This window comes from Patagioenas fasciata, chromosome W (genome assembly GCF_037038585.1).
Source record: "Patagioenas fasciata isolate bPatFas1 chromosome W, bPatFas1.hap1, whole genome shotgun sequence".
Classification (NCBI taxonomy): domain Eukaryota; kingdom Metazoa; phylum Chordata; class Aves; order Columbiformes; family Columbidae; genus Patagioenas; species Patagioenas fasciata.
The window spans coordinates 2,302,226-2,323,558 of record NC_092559.1 but is presented as its reverse complement, the minus strand read 5'-3'; the positions used below and the strand labels follow the sequence as shown (position 1 = coordinate 2,323,558).

The window sequence follows — 21,333 nt, the reverse complement described above, 5'->3', positions numbered from 1 at the left end:
AGCCTTCTTCCTGTTGCCGGAAGTCACAAGCTTCCAGTCTTCGCCATTTCCTAACCCAATAAGCACAGACCACCTGATCCTCCTTCAATACAGCTGAGGGCTCAGGCTGCAGGGTCTTGGAAAAAGATCAGGTTGATCTCTTTCTCACCATCTCTGATATCGCACAGTCTGCTGACCTTTTCTTGAACCTCCTTGGCAACACAGATCCCGTACCACTGCACATGTCCTGCAGGCAAGGAAACTGTCTCCCTCTGTCCCAGCCTCAGTGAGAGACCCCAGCCACTTGCTGTACTCTGAGAGTTGCATCCTCCCTCAGGAGCTTGGTCTGGATTGAGGCCTCTGACATTATAGGGATAATTGTTCCAATGGCTGGAGGTGGTGCCCTGTAATACATTAACACCATTGCTCAGGACGTGGATTCTGTTCTCTGCAAAGTTTCTGTCCCTCTTCTGAGCAAAGTGCTGCACCTGTTGGCTGTCTCTGTCAGCTATACTGTAAGAAGCAACTCGGGAACATATTTGTAAGTACTGCTTTGTAGAAATACCCCATCATAGGCAGTTTTCTTTTTTCCTGGAAAATCAGAAAGGTACCAAGATCAGCTGGCCAAAAAAAAAAAGGGTGGGGGGCAATGTGTTTAATTTAGTAAGGATGTAAACTGATAATTCTATTTATATGAGTTTAATCTTTTTTTTTTTTTTTCTTTTCCTGACTTTCAGTATTTTGGGAGGGGGGGGTGGGGGAGTGGGGATAATCCCCCAAGCCTACTCTGTCACATAACTTACTAATAAATATTACCATAAAAGAAATTAACAGTGAGGAAAAAACTTTTGAAAAACAAGCTCTAAGTAAAATTTGGCCAGTTGAAATTTTCGTGAAAACTTTTTAGTGCCCACAAAAATGAATGAAAAAACTACTGTGTAGGAAAAAGCCACATTTCTTTGTTTAAAAAGAAGTCAACCACTCTATACTTGAGCCGGGAGTAAAGTTGATTATTATCTAATGATGCTAGCAAAAGAGCCACTGTGTTTTAGTGGCAATAGATCCTTTTCCCTGAGAATGGCCTTTTTATCTCTTTGCAAGTGACAGGATCAAGAGTAACCAACTTGTTTGGGAGTTCCTATTCCAGACAGAGAAGTTATGTTCAACATATTTTTCACATTGTATTTCTCAATTTCAGCAATTACAAGTACCGGAAAGACTGCAAAATCTTGTTATTTGTGAAATTTGTGTAGGAGAGAGATTTCAGATGCAAACCAAAGCTTGTTGAATGCCTATCCAAAAATAAATGTTCTCCTCGTAACTTTTTTTGCTACATCATTTAGTGTGTGTTTAGTAACACTTTACAATCAGAATGAACTTACTTAGGCCATTTATTTTGCACCAGATTGTTCTTAAGATTCTCTGGAAGAGGTTTTTGACAGTTTTGATGCTAGCCAGATCAACTTGAAGAATGTTTGGAGCATGTAGGTGCTTAGGCTTTTGATAATGGCTGGGTATGTTAGCCACTATTTACAGGACAGAGGACAACAACATTTTTTAATTTAATGTATCATTTTCAGAGCTCATTAGAAATTTGTGATCATTCCATACATCACTTTTGTCTAATAACATAGTGTTTAGCTAGAAAAAGGGAATATTCTTTCTTCAGAATTTAGAATTCCTCTTTCTTCATAGCTAAAGACACTATTTTTTTTTTTTTTTTTTAAATCAGGATGACACTGAGCTGCTTCTTTCCACACTTAGTTTTTAAAACAGATCATCCTGTAATACAGTGGGGTGAAAAAGATCTTAGGTGTTTTACACAGCATTTGTCCAGGAAAAAAAAAATAAATAAATTCCTTAAAGAACTAAACATCGTTGACCCATTATTTACAGTATTCCTTATACTGACTTTTTCTTATTCCACAGGTAATAATTTAACAAGTGAATGCTTAGTTAATTAGTAAGTGATACAAACAATGTTTATATAGTAGCATAAGTGGGTTAGATGATTGACAGTGCAAAAGAGCATTGTTCTTTTGCCTGGAAACCTCAAGAAAGAAGGAAAAAACCAAACCAACCAACCGAAAAAAACCCAAACAAACACCAACCAACCATCCAACAAAAAAAAAAACAACCAAAACACTCTGTTCCATAGAGCTAATACGAAGTTTTATAAATCCAAATTAAATTTCAGATGAGCATCCACATTTGGGGGGAGTTAAATAAACTAGTTATCATTACAAATTTGAAGAAAAGGATGCTGTGAAAAATAAAATATTTCTTTCTTTTTAAGCAATTTTGCTAACTTTGCTAGTGGAAGTTCTTAATTACAGGATTCATCGGTTGCTCAGGTTGAAAAAGGGCATTTCTCATATCAGGTGACTTCCATTCACCATTAATTCTTACTCTACCAAACATGGTGTTTTTCCTCATAAACAAAATTCAGTCTTTATTTGGACTGTTTCTTCTTAGACGTAGTGGAAAACAAACACCACATAAACAAAAAACATGTAAAGATAACATGATTCCCCTTTTCTAGTTTTGTCTTTTTCGTTAATGTAGCAGCATTCGTTCTCCGCCACCAAGATTTCACAGCAGTAAGAGCAATCCTACCTTCTGTTAGTTAAACACATTCATATATTGCTTATTGATACTGTCTTTGAACACTAGACATTGCATTTTGTTCTTCAGAACTAAAATAAACAGCATGTTGGCAATGGTTCAGGGTACTTCGAGCTTACTTGAGGAAACTGCAGTATTGCAATAATTGCCATTTTGTGCAGGGTTTTGCTCTTTAAAAGCAAAAGCACTTAGGGAAAAATTGAAGGCAGAAAATTCATGATGAAAGTTTTCAGGAGACAGGAAACAATTGTTGCAATTATCGATGTACCTACCTGTAGGAATGCCAAAAAGAATTTTCACTGCTGATCATAAGACACTTTCAAGAAACTTAGGTGAAGTGGTCAGTTCTGTTTGTTAAATTAGAAACTAAATCATTGTTACATAATATAGAATCAAAGAATAACTCAGGTTGGAAGGCACCTCAGAAGGTCTCTAGTCCAACCTCCTGCTCAAAGCATGGTCAATGCTGAATTTGGATGAATTTGCTCAGGGCTTTAACCAGTCAGGTCTTGAAAATGCCTAAGGACAGAAACTACACAAACCTCTCTGGGCAACCAGTTGTACTGCTTAACTGTCCTCCTGGGTTGCCTGTGCCCTGCTTTGTTGTCCCTCTAGCAGATATTGGGGTTCTTCAAGTCTCTCATGAGAACCAGGGCCTGTGAACATGAGGCTTATTCCAGTTGCCTGAAGAAGATCTGTATTGGCTTTATGTGGCAAGTTTTTGGTAGAGGTAGAGGAGCCTAGGGAAGAGAAGGCTTGGGGTGAGGGGGATCTTATCAATGTACATGAATAGGAATGTACATGAAGGGAAGGTGCATAAAAGATTGAGCCAGGCTCTTTTCAGTGGTGCCTAGTGACAGGACAAGAGGCAACAGGCACAAACCGAAATACAGGAGGTTCCATCTGAACATCAGGAAACACTTTTTCACTGTGACAGTGACTGAGCACTAGAACAGGTTGCCCAGAGAGATTGTGGAGTCTCACTCCTTGGAGATATTCAAAAGCCATCTGGATGTGTTCCTGGGCAACTGGCTTTAGGTGTCCCTGCTTGAGCAGGGGTATGGGCAAGAGCACCTCCGCAGGTCCCCTCAAACCTCTGCCATTCTGTGATTCTCTAAAAAAATTAAAAGCTTGCTGCCAACACCAGCCAGACACCCAATTGTTGACCTGCAGGATCCATCCACTCATCCTCAAGCTCTTTCCCCTCACCAGGAAGATCAAGAATAACATCACCAAGGCACCCATGTCCTTGACCATTGCCCTCAGAGTCATATAGCCACACTTGACACTTTCCAGGTAGGTCTCCCTTGGCAGTATCATTGGTGCTCACATGGAAGAGCAGCAGAGATTAATAGCCTGAGGGCCAGAGAAGCCTTAGGAGTTTTTCAATAGTATCCCACACCCAAGCCCTCAGCAAACAAACCTCCCTAAACAATTGATCAAATCAGCACATGGGAGTCTCCGCTCCCCTTAGGAGTCAGTTATTCATTACTGCATGACCCAGGTTCCACCAGCATGGATGCTTTGTTTGACAGACCTCCCAGCTCCTCATCTTCTGTGAGGTCACTGATTCTATTTTGTAGTTGCAAATCTTCAGGTGGAAAAGAAGAACTTCCTCTTTGTGCCAGAAGTTACAAGCTTCCACCCTCATCATGGGAGTCTCCACTTCCCAAGCCAAAAAGCACAAACTGCTCCTGCTTCTCCTTCAGTGCAGTTGGGAGTTCAGGCTCTTGAAGCTACAGGATTCCAGAGGAGAACCAGTTCATCTGTTTCTCATCATCTCTTACGCTGTGCAGTCGGCTGACCTCCTCCCATAGCTCCTTTACTTGGCAACACAGATCCTCAACAAGCGCACACCACCTGCAGACTATAAGACTCTCTTCTGCTGCCCCACTATCAGCAAAACCCCAGGCACATCCTACAGCCTGAGACCTACAGAACTGTATCCTTCTGGAGCTCCATCTAGGCCAAGGCCTCTGACATTCCAGGGACAGTTGCTCTAACAGCTCCTGGGGACCATGTCATGTAACACGTCCCCACCATTGTTGAGGATACAGACACCATCCAGAGTAAAGCTACTAGACCCCATTCACTACAAACTGCTGATTCTGCTCATTGTGCTTTAGACTGGCACTTATATAGGTCACTCCCTAGTATTTGCTGAAAGGGTGCTTGACTGTCCCTAATCAGGAGTCAGCTGGAACAAAAGCTCAATGCCCTCTTTAATCAAGAACAGCTGACAGAGCCTGCTAGAACTGCTAGAGCTTGCTAGAAATAACAATCTCCTGTATCTATGAAGATGCCATTAAGGAGCACTTAAACCTTTTAGATGTACACAAGCCCATGGGACCAGATGGGGTGCATCCAAGGGTGCTGAAGGAGCTGACTGATGTCATTGCAAGGCAGCTCTCTATCATCCTCAAAAGGTCACAGCAACTGGGGGAAGTTCATGCTGAATGGAAAAAGTCATATCACACCCATCTTCAAGGACAAAAAGGAGTATACTGGAAACTACAGGCCAGTCAGCCTCACCTCAGTCTCTAGAAAGGTTATGGAACAAAGCTTCCTGGAAGCTATTTGTAAATACATGAAGGACAAGAAGGTGACTGAGAGCAGCCAACAGGGATTTACCAAGGGCAAATCATGCCTGACCAAACTCATTGCTTTCTATGATGAGGTGACTGGCACTGTGGACAAGGGGAGGCAACGGATGTTGTATACTTTGACTGAAGAAAGGCCTCTGACACAGTCTCCCATAATCTCTTTATCACCAAATTGTTCAGATATGAGCTGGATAAGTGAATGATAAGGTGGCTAGAAAATAGCCTAGACTGCTGGGCTCAAGGAGTTGTGATCTGTGGTGCAAAGTCCAGCTGTGGGCCAGTAACTGGTAAGGTCTCTCAGGGATCAGTACTGGGACCAATACTGTTTAAGATCTTCATTAGTGACCTGGATGATGGGACAGAATGCACTCTCGGCAAGTTTGCAGATGACACCAAACCGGGGCGGGGGGAGGGCACTCAATATGCTGCAAGTCAGAGGGACCTGGAAAGGCCAGAGAAATGGACTGATGGGATCCTTATTACGTTTAACATGGATAAATGCCAAGTCTTGCATCTGGGATGGAATAACCCCATAACCCCATGCAAAAACATAGACTGAGGAGCTGACTGTCTACAAAGTAACTTTGCAGAGAAGAACCTGGGAGTCCTGGTGGAAAGCAAGTTGAATATGAGCCAGCAGCATTTTGGTTCTTTGTTAGATTTGTGTGTCTACCACCATACTTTCTTCTTTCCATCCACCGGTCCTTGCAGCAAAGAAGGACAAATGCATCCTGGGCTCTCTTATCAAGGATGTAGCCAGCAGGTTAAGGGAAGTGATCCTTACCCTCTGTTTAGCACAGGTGAGACTGTATCTGGAGTCCTGTGTCCAGTTTTCGGCTCCCTGGTACAAGAGAGACATGGAACTTACTGGAGCGAGTCCAGCAGAGGACCACCAAGATGGTCAGGGGGCTGGAGAACATGACATGAGGAGAGGCTGAGAGAACTAGGCCTGTTCAGCTTGGAGAAGGCTCAGGGGATACCTTTTTGCTCTCTACCTGATGGGAGGATACAGAGAAGATAGAGCCAGACACTTCTCAGAGTCGCACAGCAATAGGACAGGAAGCAATGAACGCACATTGGAATATGGGAAGTTCTGATTAGATATTAGGAAAATACTTTTTTTCAATGAAGGTGGTCAAATACAGGAACAGGTTGCCCAGAAAGGGTGTGGAACTTCTGTCCTTGGAGGTGTACACGACTTGATGGGACAAATTCCTGAGCAACATGATCTAATTAGACATTATTTGAGCAGAGGGTTGGACTAGATCACCTCTGGAGATCCCTTATAACCTACATTTTTCTGTGGTAAATTATCAACCATCATACTAAAACAGTTTACTGGTGGATGAAATAGCACTACAAGTTATGTTGTGCCAGCCAGTTCCTCCTTCCATCTCCTTTTAAGGTACTATCTACAAATGAAATCATTAGCAGTTGTATCAGGAAAATCATATAGGCATCGTCTCCTCTATAGAGACAACTTTTCTGGGCTGTTTATCCGGTCAGTGGTTTTATTTTTGTTTTGGTTTTTAAAGTTCTTTTCCCCAGACAACCATGCATTTTTACTCTGTTGGATTTGCATGTCTACCACCATACTTTCTTCTTTCCACCTACTGGTTCTTGGCTCTTGCCTTTCCAGTCACTTCCAGCAGCTCTTTATCTAAGACCAGAACCCTTTCCTGCTTATTGGATCACAGTCCCAGTCTTCTTAACCAACCAACTCATGTTTTCCTTTCCCTCTCGATAACTGGCCCTAGCTGCTGTTTTGATGTGTAAATGATTTCTTGGGAGGGGTTGAGGGTTGTGTTAGAATCAGGCTAACACATGGCCATAAAAGGAGAATGAAAGAATATCCATGTTAATAGTCATAGAACACTTTCCATTCCCACCACAGGTTTAGTACTTGCTTCTTTCTCTTTTTTAATAGGATAGCTTCCTTCAACCATATATCCTAGGCTCTGTATATGGAAAAGAATAGACTCTTTGTTCATAGATTAGGTACTAGAACCCAGAGTTGATAGAATTAATAGCAGAAGCAGCAGCTACAAGGAGATGCCCCATTTAAGACCACCTGAAGCATATCCATTGGTCTTTGGAGAATTTAACATATAAATAGGGTAAACCAAACATAATCCTCTGCTTCACACGTTTGAGCTATAAACTCAGGCAAAATTTAATGAACTGCAATAAACCACACACTCCCAACATCACTGCTCAGTTTCAAGTTCATAATTGAAAGAGTAGAAGAAAAAGTAAGTAATATAAGTAAGTTGATATAATTAATAGCATACCAGGCATACCAGTTTCCCCCAAAGGGCGCGAAAGCTTTCGCATAATGCAGATCTCCTGACACTTCCTTAGTTATGTGCACATGCTTGAAGCCGTCCACTTTCAACCCGGTTTTGTTGATTGTGAGGTCCTTCTTGTTTACCCCACATCATTTACTTGCCCATCCAGTCTATGACTTCCTCACTTGACTGTTGGTCATCCCTTCCCCATCATTCCTAGTGTAAAGCTCTCTTTACCAGGTTGGACAGCCTGTTGGCAAAGCTGTTCATGCCCCACTCGGTCATGTGGATCCTCTCTCTCCCTAGCAGCCCTCCATCCTCAAAGAGGATCCCATGGTCATATGGCACAAAGTCTAGTTGGAGGCCAGTAAATAGTGGTGTACCCCAGGGGTCAATACTGTTCAACTTCTTCATTAGTGATCTGGGCAGAGCATACTCTCAGCAAGTTGGCTGATGACACAAAACAAGGAAGAGTGACTGATACATCACAGGGTTGTGCTGCCATCCAGAGGGACCTTGACAAGATGGAGAAATGGGCTGATGGGATCCTCATGCAGTTCAACAAGGGAAAGTGACAAGTCCTGCCCTTGTGGAGGAACAACCCCATGCACCGGTACATGCCAGGGGTCCAGCCAGCTGGAAAGTAGCTTTGCAGAAAAGGACCTATGGATCCTGGTGGACACCGAGTTGAACGTGATCGGGCAATGTGCCCTTGCTACAACGAAGGCTAATGGTATCCTGGGCTTCACTGGCAGCAGGTTGAGGAAGGTGATCCTTCCCCTCTAGTCAGCACCGGTGATGCCACACTTGGAGTCCAGTGTCCAGTTCTGGGCTCCCCAGTGCAAGAGAGACATGGACATACCGGAGAGAGTCCAACAAAGGGCAATGAATTGGTACCACTTAGCTGTCCTTAAGGTGAAAAACCTTCTCCTATCAAGTCAGGTCCTCTCTTTTTTCAGTTTATGCTTGCTGTGTATCACCCTCCTGCCATGCATCATTATAAACAATCTGACTCGGTATTCTTGATACCTTGTCTGTATTGAAACACTTCTATTAGGTCCCTCCATAACTTTCTCTTTTCCAGGCTGAGCAAACCTAGTTCTTTCAGCCTCTCCACATAAGGTATGTGCTCCAGGACTATGTCAGTGGCCCTCTTGCTCCAGTTTATCAACATCCTTCTTGTATTGGAAGGAATCCAAACTTAGACTGGATAAGTCTCTGAGTCAATAAATGCAGCAGATCTCAGTGTGGAATATTTAAATACTGAGGATGCAAAAGGTTTCAAGAGATGCACCTTGCCATCTTTTACATTTTATTTTTGTTCTTAAATGTTTAGGTGCCTTGACCCAAGCCATTCGCAATTTTGCAAAAAGCCTTGAAGGTTGGCTTTCCAGTGCCATGAACAATATTCCACAGAGAATGATACAAACCAAGGTAAACAAAGTTTTCTGCCATTTTCTTCAGTTTTTGCAGTTGTACACTAGATGTCATTTTAACTTTTATGCTAAATGTCATATTTAGATTGAACCTCAAACATGAAACATGGTATTGGAAATAACTTTTTTTTGGCCAAATAAATTAATAGGAAAAACTGTTTCATTATTTGTGAATTGCAATATCTGAGGGCTCATAAATTAACACAGCAAATTTAAAATTAAAATAGATGAAACAGAAGACCTTTTGATATTACAATGTGTTAAGATAAATTGATTTCTTCATAGGTTGCCGCTGTAAGTGCCTTTGCCCAGACTTTGAGAAGATACACATCTCTTAATCACCTGGCTCAGGCAGCTCGAGCTGTGCTTCAAAACACTTCTCAGATCAACCAGATGCTCAGCGACCTCAACCGTGTTGATTTTGCCAATGTACAGGTACCTGTGTCTTTAAAAACTCTTTTATTTCCCCCAAAATTTAATTTTTTATTGTTACTTCTTATTATTCCATCAAGAAAGAAAAGTGGGAACATTCTGCTGATTGTAATACATTCAGTGATTCCGTTGAAACTTTCCAGCTTACACTTTGGCTGTAAGGAAAATAAAACCTCAGAACCATTATCTATTTCTATTTTCTCTGAAGGCTTCTTATCTTTCAGACCATGCATTCTGACAATTTTTATTTAATGCAGATGAAAGTGTAGAGTACATGTGTTCTTAGAATGAACAGCATGAACAATGCCTGAAGATGAAATCTTGGATAGTAGCATAGCTTCTGATCATACAGAATATTGATCATACAGCACTATTTTTAGTAAAGATTGTTTCATTACATTTATTTTTATTTCAAAGACAATGTAATTATATATTTTCTTTAATTGTTTGTGTTTACATTTCCAACCTTTCCTAAGTAACTGTTTAGAACGAGTTTCCAGTTACCTGTAAAACATCAATTTATTATTTTTCATTAGGTTTAGAGAAAGTTTCCCTTTTACCTCTTTCTTCTCCTTAGAAGAAACATTTTTTTCTCCTTTTTCTCAAGTAACTGACATGGCCCAGATTACTGGTAGTCATACATTTCTCTTCTTTCATGAACAAACATTTTAACATATTTTATTTTAACAGAAGTTCAGTAGCAACAGTTAAATCCTTTTTTTTTGTTGAATAGACCTTTGAACAAATAAAATTCAACACAGCTGTAATTATATTGCATAATGATGTATAAACTACCTAAGATTTAGTGTATGACCCAATATATGGTATATTAAACATTGTCCTGTAGTAAGATATAGGGTCTATGAATGTTGAGATGTTAACTTGGCATGTGATAGCTAGTGTTTAAGAATATGGCCTATATTGATATTGGTTTTCTCTAAATTCCATTTAACAGAAGTGTCCTACTAGTCTTATTTAAACTTTAAAATGTAATATAATCACATTCCATGATAATACTGAGTTGCTCATTGTTGTACATGTACTATGTTTGTCCAATTGTGTGCTATTGATATTACTCATTAAGCAATGTGTAATATATTGCAGACTATGGATAAACACAACAATTCTTTTTGCCTGTAAAACAAAGCTCTTTTTAAGTGTGGTGATTAAAAAATGTAACAGAAATTGTATTTGGTCTTAAATCCTTCAAAGCAATAGGAACCATGGTACTTTGATTTCTTGGTTCCACTTTATTTCTTACTCTCTCAACTTCCATTTTACTGCCCTTTCCAATACTTGTTCCTGTAGTCCCAAGCCTGACAATTCCTGAAATTTTACTAGAAAAAATATGAATAAAGGAAGTTGAAAATTCTTTCATGAAAATTAATATGGAATATTGCAATGTATTTGTGGTTTTTCCATTGTATTTTTTGTGTATATGCTTTATTTGATGCCCATTTTTGTACTTTGGGTTCCTTATTCTCATTTTCTTCCAACAATATTGAAAGAAACATGAAAATAAAAATATTAATTAGTTTGCCTAATAAGTATTTAATCCTTTTCATTTAATTGTTCAGTCCTTAAGGATAATTTATATTTTGTGTTTTACTTTCATGTTTGTCATGTGTTGTAACAGGAACAAGCTTCCTGGGTGTGTCAGTGTGATGACAATATGGTTCAAAGACTAGAAACAGATTTCAAGATGACTCTTCAGCAGCAGAGCACTCTGGAGCAGTGGGCTGCCTGGCTTGATAATGTAATGATGCAAGCACTGAAACCATATGAAGGAAGACCCAGCTTTCCTAAAGCAGCACGGCAATTTCTTTTAAAATGGTCTTTCTACAGGTAGTTCTTAATAGTCTTCTGAATTATTTTAGCTATTTTATTATTTGCTGAACTGTATGCTGTAATAATGTTGACAAAATATTAGACAACAGTTCCCAAGTTCCGCCCCCCATCTCTGAAAGTTGAGTGTTGTTAACATTAAACACAGGACTATGTGCAACTCAGCAGTGGATGAAATGATCATAGAATCATAGAATAGTTTGGGCTGGAAGTTGGAAGGGCCCTTCAAAGGTCATCCAGTCCAACCCCCCTACAATGAGCAGAGACATCTTCAACTAGATCAGGTTGCTCAGAGCCCTGTCCAGCCTGGCCTTGAATGTTTCCAGGGATGGGGCACCTACCACCTCTCTGGGCAACCTGTTCCAGTGTTTTACCATCCTCATTGTAAAAAACTTCTTCCTCATGTCTAGCCTGAATCTCTCCTCTTTTATTTTAAACCCATTACCCCTTGTCCTATTGCAAGAGGCCCTGCTAAAAAGTCTGTCCCCATCTTTCTTATAGGCCCCTTTTAAGTACTGAAAGGCTGCAATAAGGTGTCCCCAGAGCCTTTGCTTCTCCAGGCTGAACAACCCCAATTCTCTCAGCCTTTCCTCATAGGAGAGATGTTTTAGCCCTCTGATCATCTTGGTGGCCCTCCTCTGGACCTTCTCCAACAGGTCTGTGTCTTTTCTGTACTGAGGGCTCCAGAGCTGCGCACAATACTCCAGGTAGAGTCTCACCAAAGTGCAGTAGAGGTGCAGAACCACCTCCCTCAACCTGCTGGCCACACTTCTTTTTATGCAGCCCAAGATACAATTGGCCTTCTGGGCTGCAATTGCACATTGCCTTGTATATTATTTTACTATTTTAAAGGCCTTGTGCAAGTGTAATGAGGTCTGAGTTTTATCCTGATTTGGAAACATGCTATGAAAAATTTTGGATTGAATAATTATACAATTTTAAAGAAAATGTTCTTAATACTATTTATTAAAATACCATGGCTTCTATTTTTATTATTTAGAGAAAACAAAATATATTTTTAATGTGTAAAAAGAACATCAAGACAAATACTCCATGTGATCTACTACTGTATCAATTAGCATAGTAAAGCTAGGGTTTATTCAAAATGGTACATTGTAGCATCTGCTTTCTGAGGATATCAAATGAATGTTTTCATCCACAATCTCCATTTTTCTATTATAAGGTATACACAAACTTATTTAAGTTTTTACAAGTTTAAAAATCATACCAATTAAAACCTTTGAACAAGGAATATGAGCACAACAGACACAATATTTTGAAGGACAAATAATACAATTAATATTAATATTGACACAATTTTATTATTTAAAATTGTAACAAATAACTTCTTTCTACTTAGGTCAGTTTTTACTTGTGCTCACATATTGGTAATTGTGCATATACTAAAATGAACCCCTTTCTGGCGTTTTGAAAATTTAACTTATAGTTGTGTAATGTGGTCTCCAACCATGCTTTCAGAAAAAGGGGAGAGGCAAATAATTGTCTTTCTCAGACTTTTCTTTCTGAAGACACCATAAATCAGCTGTTTGTGGATAGCATTACTTAAAAAATATTATTCTTGAAGTGTATATTCCATATGAATAAATTATTAAAGAATTGTGATATTTATTTCATCATTTTTTTCCCCATATTTAAATAGCTCAATGGTGATTCGAGATTTAACCTTACGCAGCGCTGCTAGCTTTGGCTCTTTTCATCTGATCCGCTTGCTTTATGATGAGTACATGTTTTACTTAGTAGAACATCGTGTTGCTCAGGCAACAGGAGAGACACCCATCGCAGTTATGGGAGAGGTAAGATAATTGCAAGACAATGGCTTGGTGAATTTAGTGATCAGTTTGGATATGCATCTACAACTTTTTAAATGTTTACATGGAGCTATGGGATATTTTGTAATATAACTTGCAGACTGAGTTGCAAATACATTGCATCTTCAGTTTTGGGTTATATACCTTAATCCATGTTTCCTTGGCTGATTGTTTTTCAGAGTACTAAGAACATGACTGTTAACACTGATGCTCTGGAAATGAGCTTGCTCAAAAGAAAAAAACAAACAAACAAACAAAAAAAACCCAAAAACCAAAAACCAAACAAACAAAAAAACACAAAAGGCAGATCAACCTACTAGGTAGGAACAGAATAATAGGAAACTTTCTTTCAGGGATCTGTTTACACATACTTAAAATTCCAACACTAATATTTTCACAAATCAGTAGTCCCATTGAATTCAGAAGGGTGGCTCAGGTGCAGAAGTTAGTTTTGCTTCAATGGTACTATTCACATGTATTGGTTGTACATGGCAAGGCTTTGTGGTGGGGGGCGCCTACAGGGTGGACACTGCAGGGGTGGCCTCTGTGACAAGAGGTAAGGGACTGCCCTGTGCAGGACACAGCCGGTTCTAGCTGGTTTGGCAATGGATCCGCCATGAGCCAAAACTGAACCAATCAGCAAAGTTTTGGGTGCCTCTGTGAAAACATATTTAAGAAAAGGCAGAAAATACCAGACAGGCACAGGAGGAGGGAATAGAGTGAGAAACAGCAGAGGAAACACCAAGGTCAGAGCAGTAGGAGATACTCCACGGTGGAGTAGATCTTCCCTGCAGCTTGTGGAGAACCTCCAGAGCAGAGGGATATTCCCAAAGGAACTGCAACCTGTGGAGAACTCACACTGGACCAGAGGAAAAGGCTGAGAAGGAAGGAGTGGGAGAGGAAAAACGCTATATACTGATCACAAGCCCCCCCTGCACCACCCATTTTCTCAGTTGAAAGGACTGAGTGTAACTTGCAATAATAATACAGGGAAGAGAAGGGCTTGGAGTGAAGTTGAGCCTGGGAAAGGGGAAAGGAAGATGTTTTCCTTACATGTTTAAATGTTTTGTTATTTTTTGCTTCCTGCTGCTGGAATCAGTAATTAAATATTTATTTTAATTGGCAATAAATTAAATTCCCCAAGTCAAGTCTGTTTTGCCCATGACAGTAACTGGTAAGTTATTTCCCAATCTTTATCGTCATCCATGAACTTTCTCACTCTAGTTCTTCCTACTTTCTCCCCCATTCATCTGGACGGCGGGTGGGGAAGTAGGCGAATAGTTGGATGAGTACTTGGATTTTAACCAGGACCAAATGACGACAACATGCATTAAATGAAAGTAGCACAGAAGTACTTGCAGGATTGGGACATGACATATTTTCATGCCTGTATTTCAATATGTTTCATTTAAAATAAACAGAGCAAAAGTCTCAGTTCAGAACCACTGTGTCTTATATGTGTCCATGGTATTTGCAAACTGAAGTTTATCTCAGACATCTTTTTTTAAGTAACTCACCTAACTGTTAATTTTGTGTGAGTTGCTTAAGAATTCACATCATCTTAGGAGTTACTGTCAAGGAACTGTTCTTTTCAAATGCTAAAAAATTGATAGATATGGACATAAGACAGATGGTTCACCAGACTGAAGGTTAATGTTTTTATACTTGAGAATCATTATATCATGTTTTATCTTACTAATAAGTTGCAAGTCACCTTGCGTGACTTGATATACCATTCTTCCCTCAGGATATATTAAATAGTATAATTAAATATTATAAAAATATGTACTTTTTCATAGAGATGGGGAGTTTTGGCTTAATTTGTAGTTTTATTGATGTTTTAGAAAAAATAAATGACTGTTTCTGATTAGATCACAGAATCACAGAATCACAGAATGTTAGGGATTGGAAGGGACCTCGAAAGATCATCTAGTCCAATCCCCCTGCCAGAGCAGGAACACCCAGATGAGGTTACACAGGAAGGCATCCAGGCAGGTCTTGAATGCCTCCAGAGTAGGAGACTCTACAACCTCCCTGGGGAGCCTGTTCCGGTGTTCTGTCACCCTCACTGAGAAGTCTCTTCTCAAATTTAAGTGGAACCTTTTGTGTTCCAGTTTGTACCCATTACCCCTTGTCCTATCATTGGTTTTCACTGAGAAGAGCCTGGCTCCATCCTCCTGACACTCACCCTTTATATATCTGTAAACATTAATGAGGTCACCCCTCAGTCTCCTCTTCTCCAAGCTAAAGAGACCCAGCTCCCTCAGCCTTTCCTCATAAGGGAAATGCTCCACTCCCTTAATCTTTGTTGCCCTGCGGTGGACTCTCTCCAGCAGTTCCCTGTCCTTCTTGAACTGAGGGGCCCAGAACTGGACACAATATTCCAGATGGGGTCTCACCAGGGCAGAGTAGAGGGGAAGGAGAACCTCTCTCGACCTACTAACCACCCCCCTTGTAATACACCCCAGGATGCCATTGGCCTTCCTGGCCACAAGGGCACAGTGCTGGCTCATGGTCATCCTGCTGTCCACCAGGACCCCCAGGTCCCTTTCCCCTACACTGCTCTCTAATAGGTCATTCCCCAAACTATACTGGAACCTGGGGTTGTTCTTACGCAGATGTAAGATTCTACACTTTCCCTTGTTATATTTCATTAAATTTTTCCCTACCCAACTCTCCAGCCTGTCCAGGTCTTGCTGGATGGCGGCACAGCCTTCTGGCATGTCAGCCACTCCTCCCAGCTTCGTGTCATCAGCAAACTTGCTGATAGTACACTCTATTCCGTCATCCAAATCATTGATGAATATATTGAATAATATAGGCCCCAGTACTGTCCCTTGAGGCACTCCACTAGATACAGGCCTCCAGCTAGACTCCACCCCATTGACCACAACTCTCTGGTTTCTTCCCTTCAGCCAGTTCACACTCCACCTCACTACCCGATCATCCAGATCGCACTCCCTTTGTTTAGCTGTGAGGATGCTGTCGGAGACTGTGTCAAATGCCTTACTCAAGTCAAGGTAGACCACATCCACTGCTTTGCCATCATCCATCCATCTTGTTATGTCCTCATAAAAGTCAATGAGGTTGGTCAAGCACGACTTCCCTTTGGTGAAGCCATGTTGACTGCCCCTAATAACCCTCTTATCCCTGATATGCCTTGAGATGGCACCAAGGATAAGTCGTTCCATCAGTTACCCAGGGATGGAGGTGAGGCTGACCGGTCTATAGTTACCCACGTCCTCCTTCTTGCCCTTTTTGAAGACTGGAGTAACATTTGCTTTCCTCCAGTCCTCAGGCACCTCTCCCATTTCCCAAGACTTGGCAAAGATGATGGAGAGTGGTCCAGCAATGACCTCAGCCAGCTCCCTCAGCACCCACGGGTGCATCCCATCTGGACCCATTGATTTATGTATGTCCAGATTGCCTAACTGCTCCCTAACCCAGTCCTCATCAACCGAGGCAAACTCCTCTATTGTCCCAACTTCCTCTGGGGCCTCAGCGGTATGGGGCTCCTCAGGACAGCTTCCAGCAGAGTAGACAAAGGTGGCATTCAGTAACTCTGCCTTCTCTGTGTCTTCTGTCACCAGGGCACCCACCTCATTCATCAGTGGGCCTACATTGCGTCTGATGTTAGTTTTATCTGCCACGTATTTGAAAAAGCTCTTTCTGTTGTCCTTGACTCCTCTCGCCAGGTTTAATTCTAAGGAGGCCTTAGCTTTTCTAGTTGCCTCCCTACACCCTCTGACAACAGCCTTATATTCTCCCTAAGTGGCCAGCCCATCCTTCCATGATCTATAAACTCTTCCACTCGAGCTTACCCAGCAGTTCCCTGTTTAACTACGCAGGTCTCCTGCCTCCCTTCCTTGACTTCCTACGTGTCGGGATGCTCTGATCTTGTGCCCGGTAGAAGCGGTCCCTGAATGCTAACCAACTATCTTGGGCCCCTTTACCTTCAAGCAGCCTTGCCCATGGGATTTCCCTTAGCAATTCCCTAAAAAGGCTAAAGTTTGCCTTGTTGAAATCCACGGTTGCAATTCTGCTTGCTGTCCTGCTCCTGCCACGTGAGATCCTGAACTCTACCATCTGATGGTCGCTGCAATCAAGGCAGCCCTCAACCTTTACCGCTTCAACCAGACCCTCCTTGTTAGTGAGGACGAAGTCCAGCAATGCACCTCTTCTAGTCAGCTCCTCCACCCTTTGCATCAGAAAGTTATCATCAAGGCACTGGAGGAACCTCCTAGACTGCGGCTGGCCGGCCAAGTAGTCCTTCCAACAAACAATCAGGGAAGTTAAAAACCCCCACCACAACCAGGGCCTGTGATTGTGAGGCTGCTCTCAGCTGTCTGTAGAAGGCCTCATCAGCTTCCTGACCTTGATCTGGTGGCCTGTAATAGACACCCACAATAGTATCACCCTTGCCAGTCTGCCCCTTAACTTTCACCCACAGACTCTCAACTCGCTCCTCATCCGTGCCTGGACAATGCTCAATACATTGTAGTTGCTCTCTCATGTAAAGAGCAACTCCACCACGACGCCTGGCTGGCCTGTCTTTCCTGAAAAGGACATAGCCATCCATGACCACATTCCAGTCATGTGTACTGTCCCACCATGTCTCCGTAATTGCCACTAGGTCATAATCTCCTGCCCTAACACAGGTTTCTAACTCCTCCTGCTTATGATATTTGATTAAACTCTGCCATTACATTTATAGAAAAGTATTGCAAAAGTGTAGTATTGCTACGCTCTTGTTTTCTTGACAGACGTTATATGTTAAATGTAATGTTTTTGGTGTACTGTGGGACTTCCTATAATGTTTTGGTAAACTTAAGATGGATATGATCTTAAAGAGAAAATATGTAATCTAAAGCTTTTAGAGGTGAGAGGGGAACAGGGAAGATCTTGTAAATATTCATTAAATGCATGGCTTCTTGTGTTTCTCTGCATTTACTGACTGTGGTTGAAATAAAATGGGAAAGACTAAGGCCAGTTTGGCAAACACTTGAAGCCAGTATAAACTGGCTTTGCAGCTGAGAAAACCTCTCTGTCTCCTCCTCTCCCATCCCCTTAGTGTTGGACATCGATGCTGGCACAAGTACTCAGGCAGTGCTGTGGTTAACTGGATCTGTGGAAAAAAAAAACGATTAAAATTGTGTTTTTTTTTCTTGGGTCAGTTTTGTCATGGTTCTTTGCATGACCGTGTGAATGCTTAAGGTGAAAGAATGGGTATTGGAGGTGAGGAGGGAGTATGTGTGAGGGAATCTGGGAGGATAGGGCTGCTGCTGCTTATGCTGGTTTAGTGTTCACTGAAGTTTTATCTTTCTGTTATTTCTGAAAAGGACTGAATCAGGTATGGTTAGAAATATATTTATCTAAATATTTAAGTCCTTTCATTTGATATTCACTCATCAAATTATTCTCTGCTGCTTCTCATTGAAGAGAAGGGTAGATGACTCAAACAAGGACAGGGAGGAAGGAAGGTTGTATTTTTTACTTGTGAGCAAGTTTTCACTTTGTTTTTTGCGTAAGTAAACTAGTTAGCAGAATGCACTGTAATAATCATAAACCCTATTTTCAGTGCTGCCATTTATTTACCTTACATATAGTTTTGCTACACTATAACTGCCTTTAGTGACACACCTTCTCAGGGGAACTTTTAAAAGAGCTTTTGGTTGAAATATTGCAGTTTAAAAATGGACACCAATAATTTTTTCCAGCATTCTACATCAGTAATATCTCACTCAAAGCGACAAAGGCCTTAACATAAGTCACCCTAAAAAAAGCTGGTGTACTGCGGATGTGACTGCAGTCGCATGCACTTTCATACTAGTTACAAGCCATTAGAGCATAGTACTGGCTTCATCATAGATAATCTAAGGTCATATTTGTGTAGGACTGCGTCCACACTTTTTGTTGTTTATTTTGCAGTTTGGTGATTTAAATGCCATATCCCCTGGAAACATGGATAAAGGTAAGCAGTCAAATCTCTCAAATGTATAATTTTATAGAGAATTAATGTGTCTCTTGGAGTGAAACAAGTCCTTATTTTTTTTTAAATATAGTAAAGCAGAATCTAAAACTGTATCATAAATTATGTGTATATTATTATTATATGGGTATAATATGCTATACATTATATATAGTATATAGTAATGACTAGAATACTCTAGGTTCTTAATAGGAAAATATTTTTTAAAATGTTTATTATTTAAACAAGGAATTTTCAAAATTTCACCCAGAATTTAACTGTATATCCTGGTGAGAGAGTTGAAGGGGATGGACAGTTGGAAAAAGGAAGATATGATGAGCATGTACATATACCTGCATTTGTAGTGAAAGATGGGTTTGATAAGTGAAGATGGTGAAATTGGGTCTAAGCATTTGCCAAATAACTTGCTAATTGTTACTGAAGATTATAGTAAGAAATGAATTTATGTCCTCTTTGTAAATTGAAGGTTTAGTTTGTTCTCCATTCTTACACTGGTTGTATGATTTGGAGTAAGTTAACCTCTCTTCAGTTCAGTTTCCTCATCAGTAAAATGAGATAACATCAGAGAGAGTTGATGACTCTATCTGTAATATTTGTTGACTTTTCCCAATAAAATGTTGAGCTTCCAGTTTCTATTTTATCAGATTGCTACACTTCCCTGCGTTTTCGTATTTAATGTCATTTGCAAAATAAAGGTCCTTGTATTTAGATATTTGCCCTTTGTGCTATTTTTTCTTGGGTGATGGGGTTTTTTTGTGTGGTTTTTTTTTTCTGTTGTTGTTTTGGGTTTTTGTTTGTTTTTGTTTGTTTGTTTGTTTTGTGCAGATGAGGGCAGCGAAGTTGAAAGTGAAATAGAAGAAGAACTGGATGAAAATGGAGAACCACAAGCCAAAAAGGAGAAAACAGAACTAAACCAGGCATTTCAGGTGGGCTGCATGCAGCAGTCAGTGCTTGAGAGTGGAGTAGAGCAGAGCCTCCTGAACCCGCTTCATAATGAGCACGTTGTTACAAATACTCAGACTATCAGACAATGCAGTGCTACTGGAAATACATATACTGCGGTCTAATACTGAAGCGCCCTCCCAACTACATTTGCCCTGCTGATGCTGGACTTAATGTGGGGAGGGGGGAAGAATAGGTTTGAAAAGTGAATTATCAAATTTTTGCTGTGCCGAACATCACGTTTTATTGGAGTTGTGAAATGAAATGGGTGTATGCATTTTGCCAGATGTCTAAAATAATTTGTTAGCAAAATCATTTTACATTGGTTACTCGATGAGTTTTCCTAGTTTCAAGTGTCAAGGAAGATTTTTGCCAAGCTTTTAATGTTCATGCTTTTGTCCTCTTAAAATTAAAATAACTTATTTCATAGTTTAAAAAATTATAATATTAATTATTTGTCATAATGATTTCATATATATAGGTTTTTAATTAGACGCACTTCTGTGAAATATTAAAAGAAATACTTTCTTTGACTTATACCGGAGGCATACTCATTTGACAACAGATACATCAAATTTGTTATAAAAGGTACTTTTCAATGAACAGAACTAGAAGACACTATTTTGATGAAAGTGTGAGCATTCAGGGGGTATTTTTGTCATAATGTTGGAGGATTGGGAAGATCTACTGTTTTCTTTCTGTAAGGAAGAAATGTTTTTGCTGCCTTTACAAATGCAGAATTAGTGAAAGATTGCAACAATGTGATGATGTGTACACTGTAGGCATACCTAATTATCTGATCACCATGTAAATAATACAAGCTTCCTTTAAAATCAACAGCTCCAGATTTTATTTGCATGCCAGTTCCTCTGGCTTTGGAGACTACTGATTCTATATTTGAGACCACTGCACAGATGCTTTTGGTTGTTGAGTAGTACTATAGTTGATAGAAACTGAACCAGAAAAAAAGTGACTTGGGGTTTTTTTTTTAAGTTACTTATACTGAACTGGACATACAGGAAAACATTTGTTTTGGATGACTTTCTTCTATTCCAGGTCTTTTCCTACTACTAGTTCAATCTGCTGCTTTCATAAATGATAATTTATAGAATGTAAGGGATGTAGCAACCTACATAATTTTATTTTCAAAATATATTTCCTGATTACTAAAGTGAATTTAAGTTTTTACAAAAAGTTAATAAGGTAGGATAACTGGCACACCTCACTTGTACTTATTCCCATTTGCATTGAATTTGAATAGGTGGCTAGATGGACCATTGCCATTTAAGAATGTACATCAGGGATCATTGTACCTCGGCTATTACATGGTGCCTTAAACAGAACTGAAGCTAGGATTTAGTATTT

The 21,333-nt window shown here is 40.3% G+C and overlaps 1 protein-coding gene across 1 annotated transcript in view; it reads left to right on the top strand.

The window, feature by feature from the left end:
- The window catches only part of LOC136114585 (transcription factor RFX3-like), a 177,574-nt gene extending 156,653 nt beyond the window's left edge, over nt 1-20,921 (top strand). Inside the window, exons 12-17 of the mRNA XM_065859958.1 lie at nt 8,832-8,929; nt 9,217-9,366; nt 11,000-11,208; nt 12,869-13,022; nt 18,966-19,008; nt 19,852-20,921. Of these exons, the coding sequence (XP_065716030.1) occupies nt 8,832-8,929; nt 9,217-9,366; nt 11,000-11,208; nt 12,869-13,022; nt 18,966-19,008; nt 19,852-20,093 (896 nt within the window). The 3' untranslated portion in view covers nt 20,094-20,921. The remainder of the gene's footprint in view (nt 1-8,831; nt 8,930-9,216; nt 9,367-10,999; nt 11,209-12,868; nt 13,023-18,965; nt 19,009-19,851) is intronic.
- Nucleotides 20,922-21,333: the final 412 nt, after the last annotated feature.